The sequence below is a fragment of the Leopardus geoffroyi genome, chromosome B3, assembly GCF_018350155.1.
Source record: "Leopardus geoffroyi isolate Oge1 chromosome B3, O.geoffroyi_Oge1_pat1.0, whole genome shotgun sequence".
Lineage (NCBI taxonomy): Eukaryota > Metazoa > Chordata > Mammalia > Carnivora > Felidae > Leopardus > Leopardus geoffroyi.
In genome coordinates, this window is record NC_059337.1 from 41,407,922 (window position 1) to 41,421,496 (window position 13,575).

The window sequence follows — 13,575 nt, forward strand, 5'->3', positions numbered from 1 at the left end:
AATCACAATGAAATACTGCTTCAAACCCACTCAGTGGCTACAATCAGAAAGACTGACAGTAGCAAGTAAGTATTGGTGAGGATGTGGAGAAATTGAAACTCTCTAATTGCTGGTGGAAATGTAAATTGGGACAGCTGCTTTCAGAAGATAGTTCCTTAAATAAACATTAAATTACCATATAATGTAGCGTTTCCACATCTAGGTCTATACCCAAAAGAATTTTCACTCAAATCTTTTACAGGAATGTTCATAGCAATATTACTCATAATAACCAAAAAGTGGGAATAAACAAATGTCTGTCAACTCATGAATGGATGAGCTAAATGTGGTATGTCCATGGAGGGTAATATTATTCAGCCATAAAAAAGAGGTACTGATACATGCTACAACATGACTGAACTTTGTGAACATTGTGCTAAGTGAAAGAAGCCAGTCACAAAAGGCCACATATTACATGATTCCATAAATATGAAATGTACAGAGTAGGCAAATCCGTAGAGAAAGAAGAAAGTAAATCAGTTGGTTGTTAGGGGTTTGGGGGAGGGAGAGATGGGGAGTGACTGCTAACAGATGCAGAATTTCTTTTGGGGGTGATGAAAATGTCCTAAAATTAGAAGAGGAGTGATGGTTGTACAACTCTGTGAATACACTAAAAACCACTGAATTTTATACTGAAAAAAGGTGAATTTTATGACATGTGAATTAGATGTCAATTTAAAAAAAAAAAAGCAAAAAAGATAACCGATTTTTCAACTTGAGAGACATATCCCTGGCATGCAGGTAGAAGAAATACTAACCTGGTGGTGAATGGGAACTTTGAGTTTTTAATATTTATCAGAAATGAGGTAGTGTAGTATTTTTAAAAGGTCAAAAATGACTGGAATAAAATAAGGAAAGTAAATGTTAAAAAGTTATCTTTAGAATTGTTTATTTATTCCTTGAATGTTCTTGATATCTACTCTGTTAGGAGAGTCCTTAGGAGATGAATTCTCTCAGAATGTGTACAGGCCTGTTTCTGTTCCTTATCTCTGAAACTTCTAGTAACTTAATCCATTTGTAGCAATAATCACTGTTGCTGCTCTTTTTTGTTTCTTTTTAAATGCTTTATTTTGAGCCATTTGTTGACTTCAGGAAAAGTTGCATAAAATATAGTTTTCTCACTTAGCTTCATGCTAATATCATACATAACCACAATACAATTATCAAAACCAAGAAAATAACATTGGTTTAATACTGTTCATTACCCTAAACAGCTTATTAGAAATTTTATCATTTTCCCACCAATGACCTTATTCTTTTGCAGGAATCACATTCAGTATCCCGTATTAGAGTTGATGTTTCTCCTTTGTCTTCTGCACTGTTTTTTCCTCGTTTTTTCCTTGTCTTTCATGACCTAGACAATTTTTGAATATTGGTCAGTTATTTTATTGAATATCTCTTATGTTTTCTTATGATTGGACTGAGGTTATACATTTTTGACAAGAATGCCACAGAAATGATGATGTGTCCTTAGTACATCGCATCATGGGGTTCATGGTACTGATGTATCTTACTACTGGAGATTTTGACCTTGGTCAGTTGGTTAGGGCATTGTCTGCTGGGTTTCTATATCTGTCAGTAGCTTCTGAGAGAGGGTAGATAGGAAAAATATTCTTTGAAAATGTCCTCAAAATGAAGTAGTTTGTGAGTTGAATATTTTCACAAATAGTTGAGAGTGTAGTATTCTGATCTAAATCATTTTCCTGTAAGAATTCATTCTCTTGTAGAAGTCATTGTCTTCTAGTTTTTAGTGTTATTGTTCAGAAAACAAATGCATTCAAATTTTTATCCTTTGTATAGAAATCTGTTTTTTCTATGGGTTTTATAGCAAATTCTGTTTGTCCTTTGTGTTCTCACATTTCAGTTGATGTGGATCGGTTTATACTTGGGTGGACCTTTTTAATTTTGAAACTCATCGCCTTCAGTTTTAAGAAATTATCTTGAAGTATATTGTGTATTGATTTCCTCTTCATTGTTTTCTGTCTCTCTGGAACCCCTTATTATTTAGGTTACTAGACATCCTGGACAAGTCCTCATAATTTTTCTTTGGTTTTCTTTCCTGTTTTCCATTTTTTCCCCCTCTACTTTATGAGAAATTTAATTTTATATTCTAACTCTTCTAGTCAGGTTTTTTAAATTTCTTCTTTTGTATTTTAAATTTATAAGAGCCCTTAATCTTCAAGTGTTTATTTTTTCTTGTCCAACACCCTCATTTTACTGATAAAGAAGCTATAGCCCTGAGAAATTATGAGGCCTAAGATAATGTAGCTATTCTTTTTAAAAAAAAAATTTTTTTTTAACCTTTATTTTTGAGACAGAGAGAAACAGAGCATGAACGGGGGAGGGTCAGAGAGAGGGAGACACAGAATCTGAAACAGGCTCCAGGCTCTGAGCTGTCAGCACAGAGCCCGACGTGGGGCTCGAACTCATGGACCACGAGATCACGACCTGAGCTGAAGTCGGACGCTTAACTGACTGAACCACCCAGGCGCCCCTGTAGCTATTCTTTATAGCTACCTGAACATTTGTTGGGTTAAGTTCTTCTCATTTTAAAATTCTTAAGCTCAGGGCGCCTGGGTGGCTCAGTCAGTTAAGCGTCCAACTTTAGCTCAGGTTATGATCTCACTGCTCACGGGTTCGAGCCTTGAGTCAGGCTCTGTGCTGACAGCTCAGAGCCTGGAGCCTACTTTGGATTCTGTCTCCCTCTCTCTGCCTCTCTCCCACTCACATGTGCATGCGTTTTCTTTCTCTCTCTCTCTCAAAAATAAATAAACATTAAGAAAAAATTAAAAAAAAATCTTAACCTAAAGGGCTAATCCTCAGGGAGACCTTCCATGAGCCCATAGGCCAAGTTAATTACGTGTGTGTGTGATTCAAGTTTGTACTATCCCTATGTGACTCCTTTCACACTTGTAAAAACTTGCTCAGGATCTCTTTCCCATTAGACTGTATACTTATGAAAGCAAGGCTTTTGTCTGTCTTGTTCACTTGTGTCTACAGCACTTTGCAAAGAGCCTTACCAGGACTTGAACTAAAAAGTCAATACTAAATATTTGTTGGATGATGATTAGCTCTTAGTGGCAAATTCAAAATATGTATCCTAGTTTACTTAAAGACCTCTAAAGGACTTTCATGCTTTCTTTTTTCATGTCACTTTTTCAGACTTCTGTGATCTACTTTCTTCAGACTTCTGTGATCCTAATAATCAGTGCATTTTATTTTTCATGTATTTCTTTTAAAAAGATAAGGACTAGGTCAATAAGTACACTTTTCTTTTTTGATACTAGGTGGTAATTGAAACTCTGTCAGTGGGAGCAACCATGCTATTACCGCCATTACGAGAACGTATGGAGTTACTTCATTCTCTCTTGCCCCAAGGACCTGATAGATGGGAAAGCTTATCTAAAGGACAGGTGAGCCTTTACACTGTATCTGAGTAAACCAGTAATATCACACACACAAAAATAGAGAGAAATAAAGCTAATCAATTGCCATGTGTTCATGGAATAATTCTTGATGGGTCTAGTAAATCCTAATATTTAATGTTTTGTGCTGGAAGAGTTCCCAGAATTCTAATGAAGGTGAAGCAAATGATAATTTATTAAATGATTTGGGGCTAGTTATTAAAATTTCAAAATTTGTTACTTATATTGTCAAGCCAGAGACATTTTATAATGTGTTGAGTTGAAATCAAGGTCATGTGCTACTGTTGGTTCCATGCCCAGAATGTTATGTGAAATTGCTTATATAAAAAGTAAAAGATGACTGTGAAAATATATTCGAGTATATAAATATGCTTATTCTTTCCATTTTTAATATTACATTATTAATATGTACATTAAAATAAGTACATTTTGCTCAACCCAAGTAGAACAATCAATTGTAGAGTTGTAGATTTCAGGGAAAAAGTGGTTCTACTGGCAATATAATCCACCGATGACTCCAGTGAGTATTTTTTACTAGTATAGATTTCAATTGATTCATTTGAAATATTAGAATAAATAGTTACATTGATAATTCTATAGAACAATGTGTAGTATAATTTATCTGGTAACATTTCCTTTTCTTAAAGTGCTAACTAAAATCATTATGCAGAGATATCATTTTGCTTAGAGTTTGGGTATTATGTATTATTGTAAAAAGGAATAAAATATTATTAGTTACATTTTTAAATGGTATTAATGGGACAGCTTTTCTTTTTTAAAATTTTTTTAAGTTTTATTTTATTTTTGAATAAGAGAGTATGAGTAGGGAAGGGGCAGGGAGAAAGAGAGGGGATCCCAAGTATGTTCCATACTGCCAGAACAGAACCCGAACAGTGGATCATGACCTGAGCTGAAATCAAGAGTCGGACACTTAACTGACTGAGTCATCTGGGCACCGGGATAGCTTTTCTTTTAAATACATGCTTCCTAAAATATCAGGATATTAAATGGAATTTTTTTTCTTTTTAAATGCATTTTAAACTATTTGTACCTATTTCATGTATGAAAATATTTTTCTTTAGAGAATGCAACTGGATATCATTCTGACAAGTTTACAAGATCATACACATGTAGCTTCCTTACTTGGCTATAGCTCACCTTCTGATGCTGCTGACCTCTCTTCTGTTTGTACTGGCTATGGAAACCTGTCAGATCAACCTTATGGCACTCAGAGCTGCCATCCAGACACTCATCTGGCTGAAATTTTGATGAAAACTCTCTTAAGAAATTTAGGATTTTATACAGTAAGTTTCTCTTTTTCTTTGTAGTAAAAAAAGAATAAAGCTTGGGGTTTTTTGGTTGTTTTTTGTTTGTTGTTTTTTTGGAGGCGATAGGGATGGCTTCAGGTTAAGGTATTTTGACATTTAAATATGTATGAAATGAATAAAACTCTGGACTTCACTCCCCCAAAGGGGGAAAACGTGTCAGATCTTCTGAAATACTGTAGAAGCCAAATGACTTGTAATTGAGAATTCCAAAAAGATTGATTTTAGAATTTTACCAGTTTTTTCTGATGTCAGTGTATAAGAATAAACAGATAAAAAATAGTCAAAAGCATTTTGCAAAAGAAAAATAGTGAGGAAGGGAATAATATATACACCTATAGTTACAATGTGGTTGGTACTTACTAAGAATAGCTGGTCAATAGAAGACAGTAGATGCTATAGTTTTCCCTGTGTTAGGATGCAGTTAATTCTTAAGTATTTCTAAGATCCATCTCCCCCCGCCCCCCGCCATTTCTGTTGGTTCTGACCCACACTATCATGACCTAATGCTAATACCAGTGTTGTAGTTATTGTCACTGTTGCTGGTCTCTGCATCTTACTGCTGGAATAACCTAGTTGTATTAAATAACCTCATTGTATTAAATTAAAACGCCTTCAGACACTTCATCATTTGGCTTACACACCACTCCTCTGAGCTCATGGACATGACATGTCTGTCTCCAGCTTCCTCTACTAATCTGTGATTTCTTCAAGGAAGCCTTACCAAATAACCCTATTTAACCACGTAATTATAACTGCATATCCTTAGATCTTAGAGTTACGTGTACTGTATGACTTAACTTTGAATAGTTCGTATATTGTTTCATATTGTCTCCTATGCCCCTGAAGGGTCGGGTCTGTATATTCTTCTGTGCAAGTCTTAGTGTTCTATTCTGTCCACATTAAAAGGTGGCTAAGTCATAGTGACAATTGAGCTTATATAATTTTCTTTCAGATTTAAGAATGTAAATTTGATCTGATGTTTGGCTGCATGTAGAATGGGAACAGTGTCATGGTATATCCATTTGTTATTGACAGTACATTTTTTCCAAAGTTGTAAGGGATATTTATGCTGCATTAAAGTAGTGCCTTTCTCTTAAAGTCGACTGGCTGTCACTGTCAAGTGTGAAGCCCATGGGATTCTTAACACCAGAAATATAGTTTGGTGTGCTTGTCCTTTGGAAGAAAACACCCTCCAGTTACTGTGATTTAATAGTTTTGCCTTCAGCTGTAGAAGCTGCTGCCAGGTAATTAGTCATATATCCTTAGGGCAGTTCCTGTATAGCTGTTACATGTACTTTAGGCAAGAACCTACCCTCTTTGACTAGAGATTTCTTAATGCTTTTATTTGTTCTTTTTTTTTTTATGTTTATTTATTTATGAGAGAGAGCATGTGGGGGAGGGGCAGAGTTGGGGGGGGGGGAGAGACAGAGTCCTTGGCATTGCATGGAGCCTACTTGGGTCTGTGTCTCTCTCTCTCTCTCTCTCTCTCTCTCTCTCTCTCAAAGAACTGTGAGATCATGACCCGAGCTGAAATCAAGAGTTGGATGCTTAACCAACTGAGCCACCCAGGTGTCCCTTATTTGGTCTTTTTACAAAGGAAAATACAATCTTGCATTTATATAATTAAACGTGGCACATGCCACAATGATGTGAACGCATTGGACACTACTGAACTGCACATTCAAAAATGGTTAAGATGATAAATTTGATGTTGTATGTATTTTACTATAATTAAAAATAAAATTAACAAGTGAAAATAAATTAAGTAGTGCCTTTCTAATTTCATTAGGGGTGGGGTTGATATGTATGTTATATGGAAATGGAAATAAAATATTAAGTGATTTGGGGCTACAATCCTAAATTATTTGTCCAAATTTGTCATGTTCCCAAGATTTTAAAATGGTGGTGCTTGTCTCTTTGGGCTGCTGTAACAGAATACCGTAGTCATCCATAGACTGGGTGACTTTTAAACAACATATTTATTTCTCACTGTTACAGAGGTGCTGGCAAATTTGATGCGACTAGCTTCTTGGTTCATAGATAGCCATCTTCTTGCTGTGTCCTCACACAACGGAGCTCTCTGGGGTCCTTTTCATATGGGCACTAATCCCTTCCCAAAGGCCCCATCTCCAAATACCACCACACTGAGGATTGGGTTTCAATGTATGAATTTTGAGGGGACACAAACATTCAGTCTATAGCAGTGCTTATTTGGCAGCTTATAATGGTGCTTATATAGCAAGGGCCTTAAAATGTTCTGAGACTCTGTCTTGGATATTGTAAACATCGACCATATTTCATGCATAAAGATGTTCATCACATGATTATAAGAAATAAAACTTGGAAACAACTTAAATATCTAAAATGGGTAGGTAAATTACGGTATATATGCTCAAGGGAATATTATGACTTTTAAAATTTATATAACCATGGCTTCTGAAAACAAAATATTTGTGAATCTGCTGGAAAAGAGAAGTCTAAACATAGAATATGCAGTATTGTGAAAAAAATGAAACAGTCACAAAAATCAGGAAAGAAATACACTAAAAAATATTAATAGTGAGTTTTCTTTGGGTGTTGGCTAAATGGTAATTATAACTTATTTTTTAAAATACAGTTTTGGTATTTTCTAAATTTTTTACAAGAACAGTTATTTATTTATTTATCTATTTATTTATTTTTTTTTTAATGTTTATTTTTGAGAGAGAGACGGAGACAGTGTGAGCAGGGGAGGGGCAGAGAGAGGGAGACAGAATCCGAAGCAGGCTCTAGGCTCTGAGCTGTCAGCGCAGAGCCTGATGTGGGGTTTGAACCCATGGACCATGAGCCAAAGTCAGACGCTTAACTGACTGAGCCACCCACGCGCCTCTACAGGAACAATTTTTAAAAAAATATTTTTAGCTTGAACTAACTTAAAACTTACATAAGACTTTCAAGAATCAAAGAATCCCTTCTACCCTTTAGCTAAATTAGCTTCATCTATCTATCTATCTATCTATCTATCTATCTATCTATCTATCTATCTATTTGTCTATCTATCTATCTATCTATCTTTCTAAATAGTTTGAGACTAAGTTATAAATGCCCTCCTGGCTATTCTTAAGCATGTAAGCATGTATTTCTTAAGAAGGGTATTCTTTTGCATAACAGCAGAACAATTACTGAATTCAGAAAATTTAACATTGATACAGAACTATTATCTAATATACAATCCATATTCAGATTTGTATAAGTGTCGCAATAATGTGTTTATAGCAACCCCTTCTCCCAATCCAGGATCACACTATATTTAGTTGTTATGTCTCTTTAGTCCATTTCTTTTTTTTTTCTGCCTATTTTTTCAGTATAGTTGAAATCATTTATTTTTTTATAATCATAACCTAATTTAATTTTGAATAATTGTGTTCAAGTGTTCATTTGTGTCATTTCACAGTATGTGGAAACAAAACTTTTACACAAGAGGTATGGAAAGCAACAGCATTAAAGTGTTGAAATAGTTGTCTGTGGATCTTATATGGTTTTCTCAATTTTCAAAGTTTCTGTGGTGAAATGCGCATTACTTTTGTTTAAACAGTAAAACAAATTGACATTGCTTGACAAATCTTGCTATCTAATAGCTAAGAACAATAGCGCAAAGATTTAAAGATTGATAACGGGAGAAAGGAGACAGTGGCTTCTTAAGTCAATCATTTATGGTAGGACATTACTTTTATTTTTAAGTACTTTGGATTTAATCTTCTTTTATGTATCATCTTAGGATCAAGCATTTGGAGAGCTAGAAAAGAATAGTGATAAATTTCTACTTGGAACATCATCTTCGGAAAACAGTCAGCCTGCTCATCTTCATGAACTCCTGTGTTCACTGCAGAAACAACTGCTGGCATTTTGCCATATCAATAACATTAGTGAGGTATGTGATTCTTTGCCTTTTATGATGATCTCTCAGGGACCTTGAAACTCAGATATTTGGGTAAACTATGATATTTCTGTACCTTGAATGTTTTACAGTAGTAATATAGGAACTTTTCTCCCCTAGAACTCAAGCAGCGTGGCATTGCTTCATAAACACCTTCAGCTCTTGTTGCCTCATGCCACAGACATTTATTCACGTTCGGCAAATTTGCTCAAGGAAAGTCCTTGGAATGGCAGTGTTGGAGAAAAATTAAGAGGTGTGTTTGGTACTAGATTTGACATTTAATCAGTGATTGTAAAGCAAGAATTCTTAGCCTTTCCAAAGCCTTAAGGGAGCCTGAAACCTCTGAATGGAATAGGAATGATCTTGAATCTCCTTCCTATTGAAGATCTTTTTGATTTTGGTTTGGGGGCGATGGTAATAGTGATTGATATGACTGATCTTAAAAGATGCTAATTGGCATGAAAGAGCCCTAATTTATTGTTTTTAAATTTTTTAATTTTTTTGAGAAAGAGTGCATGTGAATGAGAGCATGCAAGAGCAAGTGGGGGAGAGGCAGAAGGAAAGGGAGAGAGAAAACCTTAAGCATGCTCCATGCCCAGCGTGGCGGCTGACTTGGGGCTTGATCTTAAAACTATGAGATCATGACCTGAACCAAAATCAAGCGTCAGACACTTAACCCACTGAGCCACCCAGGCACCCCCGGAAGAGCCCTAATTTAAAGGCGTTGGATGATACATGCTCAAAAAGATTAATTTTAAATGGCATAAAGTGAATTTTTATTTGCTGTTTCTTTACCTTTCTTCAGCATATGCCAAGTGTTTCACTTTCCTCCTGGCAATGCTTTCTTTTTTCTTGGTTTCTGTGTAGTCACAATCATCTTTTTACTCTGTCACTCTGTTTGCTTTTTTCCACTTGGTTCCTATAAGTTCCTCTCTTTTGGACATGCCCTTTAATGTTTAAGACTCTCTGAATTTTGCCTTCAACCCTCTTTTCTCCCTAACTGATCTTATCTGGTCCCATTTTCTTTGACTATATGTTGATTCCTGTATCTGCATCTGGCTGAGAATTCCTTTTTCACACTATTAAAGCCTTTTGTAGTTTTCTACTGGTTGTCTCTTCTTGGTTGTCTCAAAGGCAACTAAAATTCAGCATGTCTCTTCAAAACCACCTTATTTCTGAATTTCCCCAACTGAAAAAAGAAAGAAAGAAACTAAAACCATTGTTTTCTGGACACCTCCATTTTGTTGTTCCATAGGTATGTAAAATTTGTTCAAACAGAGCTCATCTCTGATGATCCTCCCTGCCCCCAAATACGATGAAATATTGAAATAAGATTAATTTAAAACCAATACAGGTGAAAAGACAGATGCTTTGAAGTGACCTTGATTTTTTTAAGAAAAGTAAATTCGTTTTAAAAAACATAGAGGGGCACCTGGGTGGCTCAGTCGGTTGAGCATCTCCAATTCTTAATTTTGGCTTAGGTCATGATCCCAGGGTTGTGGGATCAAGCCCCGCATCGGGTTCTGCACTGCTTAAGATTCTGTCTCACTCTCTCTTCCCCTCCTCCACTCTTGCACAAGCCCTCTCTCTTTCTCTCTCTCAAAACATAACATAAATAAAATAAAAAACAAAACACATAGAATGTAAGTATCATGAGGGTAGGAGTTTTTACTTCTTTGTTCACAGCTGTCTCCTTTTCACCTAGAACAGTGCCTTGTGTGTTGTAGTCAATGAATATTTCTTGAGTAAATCTGAAAATGAGGATAAACTTGTGAATGAGAAATTCATAATGCATTTTAAGGGAAGCAGCTTTAATCTTTTGAATGTGTTGGCACAAGGATATGTGTGTTTTCCCACAAAGTTTCTGCTGGTGGTACTTTCTGGAAGTGAGTAAATACTAATACTTCATCAGCTGCCACATAGATGTTTGACAAAGAATTACTGAATTAGTGTGCTCTAGTTTTAAGCTAAAATAGTATTTCTTAGGTTTTTTCTTTTTAAAGTTTGTTTGAAACAATTGATCCATGCTGAATTTCTTACCTTTCATAGATGTGATATACGTCTCAGCTGCAGGGAGTATGCTCTGCCAGATTGTTAACTCCCTACTGTTACTCCCTGTGTCGGTGGCACGGCCTCTCTTGAGTTACCTCCTCGACTTGTTGCCACCTCTTGATTGCCTTAACAGACTCCTGCCAGCTGCCGCTCTTTTAGAAGACCAAGAGTTACAGTGGCCTCTTCATGGTAAGTAAGGAGAGTAAAACAATAAATAATGCTTTTGAGAAAAGTTCTTCTTCTTGCACACATCAGGTAAATCATATCTGTCACTTGGGTGTTTTATGTAATCAAAGGGTAAGGTTGTTATGGTGTAGGAACTTGCAGTGTAAAGGGCAGCTGAAATGGGAAAACTTAAGAAAGGTGCTCATATGTAACAGTGCATAAATAGGGTCTTTACATGGTCATCAGGTTTCAATAGTACATTTCATTGATTCTGAGACACGTTTTTTTCAAATTTTGACATGGTTGAAATTAAGACATTTTACATCGGATAATAAGAAAGCATTCTTTCATAGTTCAGTCAGCAGCGTGATGACACATTTTAAAATAAATGGATTGATTTGACTAGAAAATTTTATTTCTTAAATGAAGAGAATCTTTAGTTTTAAATCTCTGTTTGACAGTAAAATATTTTATATTTTGGTTGGATATATAGATAATGTAAAAAATGAGAATCTATCTTTATTGTGCGTGGGTTTTTTTTTAAGGCACTTGATAGAATATATATATATACGTATATATACATACGTACATACATATACATACATACATACATATATATACGTATACGTATGCATATATATTTATATGTGTATATATATGTACGTATATATATACATATATAGTGTGTGTGCATGCCTATGTATATATACACATACATACAGCATTCTGATTTTAGGCATGGCACGTGAATTCACTCCAATTTATAAAATACTGATGATTTCATTCAGTTGGATATAGCTTAAAGTACCATGTCTAGAAAACATTAACGCCATTTTTCCATTGAAGTCTATCATAAGGTCATCAAAGGAGTTTGATTATTGAAGTCTTAAAAACCTTTCAAGTTTAAGTGAGGCCACATGTTTTACTGGAAAGAATCCTGGACTAAGGCATGAAACTAGTGACTTGGTTGTATGATCTTGGGCAAGTTGCTTATAATTTCTTAAACCTTGGTTTCTGGAAGGATTGGGATTGGACAAGATGACACTGAGGGCCTATCTTACTTTAGCATTGTACGGTTCTGTACCAACTAGAGTTATTAGGTGAAGTTGAGTATCAAGGTTACAACTGTAGCACAGTGTTGATTAGGCTTTATATGGAACTATTCCAGGTTTACTCTTGTTTTCCTAAAGCATATCAGAACTTGTTAAGATTCATCTGTTTGTATTAGGTGAGTTAGGTATCATTTATTTTAGATTTCTGCATCTGTATTCTCATAACTGATATTTTTCTATGATTTCCCATTCTTTGTGTCATTTACTACCACAGTTATACTAATCTCATAGCATCTGTTTGGAGTCTTCCCTTTTTTCTCTTTTCTCTGAGATAATTTGTATAAAATAGAGATTCTCTCTTTTTGAATCTTTAGAAGACTTTATCTATAAAACTACCTGGCTCTGGCATATGGATAGACTTTGACTATTAATTTTCTTTCCTTAGTGGTTATTGTTGTCATCTAGCTTTTTGTTTCTTCTAAAATTGGGAGTTGATATTTTCCTGGAAAATATAATTTTGTTGTGTTTCAGATTTATTGGCTGAAAATTGTTCATAATACTCATTAATGGCTTCTTTCTTGCTTTCTTTGTTTCTTTATTATTCCCCACATTTAGATATATTGTGGCTTTGGCAAATAATCTGCTAAATAATGCCAAATAACAAATTTACAGTAGTGGGAATTAATGGTTTCTTTAAAGTATTTTAAATTTATTTTGAGAGAGAGAGAGACCAAGCGGGGGAGGGGTAGAGAGAGGGGAACAGAATCCCAATCAGGCTCCGCACTGTCAGCGCAGAGCCTGATGCAGGGCTCAAACTCAAATTTGTGAGATCATGACCTGAGCCAAAGTCAAGAGTCGGACACTTAACTGACCAAGCCACCCATGTGCCCCACTCATTGATGGTTTTTAAAAAATCTCTATTGTGTCTGTGGTTGCATCCTATTTTTTATTTCTAATTTTTAAATTTATGCCATCGTTTATTTCTGGATTATGTTAGAGGTTTGTCCATTTTATCAGTCTTTTCAAATAACAAGCTTTTGGATTTGTTGATCTTCTTTGTTTTTCTTTAAGGATTTCATTGATATCTGTTCTTAATGGCTAAGTGTAGTTTTTCTTTTTTAAGTGAAGAGCTTTTAAAAACAGATGATAGTAAGAAAGCATGGGTGTGGATTTCAGTACCAGACAGTTCTCAATTCGGGCCATTAAAACTTAGGAGTCTCTCCCTCCTTCTCCCTCTTCCCTTTCCCTGCTTGTGTGCATTCTCTCTCTCTCTCTCTCTCTCTCTCTCTCTCTCTCTCTCTCAAAAAAAAAAAAATTAATAATAAGTCATTTTACTAAAACTACTCTTGTATCGATTTTGGTGGGATGAGCTGCCTCAGGTACTCACTGTTATGGTGAAATTTGATATGGATAATTAAAAGTAGGAAAACAATGCCTTGGGATATTTTTGTCTTATACTGTTTTAATATTTATCTTAAAATTAGTAACTTTACAAAGGAAGTTTTTATTTGATGGCAAACTTATTAGAATATATTTAAATTAGCCTAGTGAAGAGAATAAATACAGAAAGTGTTATAATTTATATTTTCAATGTAAAG

At 35.1% G+C, this 13,575-nt stretch overlaps 1 protein-coding gene across 17 annotated transcripts in view; it reads left to right on the forward strand.

Moving 5' to 3' along the window:
* HERC1 (HECT and RLD domain containing E3 ubiquitin protein ligase family member 1) overlaps window positions 1–13,575 on the forward strand; it is a 188,239-nt gene that overhangs the window by 70,482 nt on the left and 104,182 nt on the right. For all 17 annotated transcript variants that reach the window (XM_045447946.1, XM_045447956.1, XM_045447949.1 and 14 more), the window contains exons 13-17: window positions 3,327–3,452; window positions 4,547–4,768; window positions 8,550–8,702; window positions 8,829–8,961; window positions 10,758–10,949. In XM_045447946.1, the coding sequence (XP_045303902.1) occupies window positions 3,327–3,452; window positions 4,547–4,768; window positions 8,550–8,702; window positions 8,829–8,961; window positions 10,758–10,949 (826 nt within the window). The remainder of the gene's footprint in view (window positions 1–3,326; window positions 3,453–4,546; window positions 4,769–8,549; window positions 8,703–8,828; window positions 8,962–10,757; window positions 10,950–13,575) is intronic.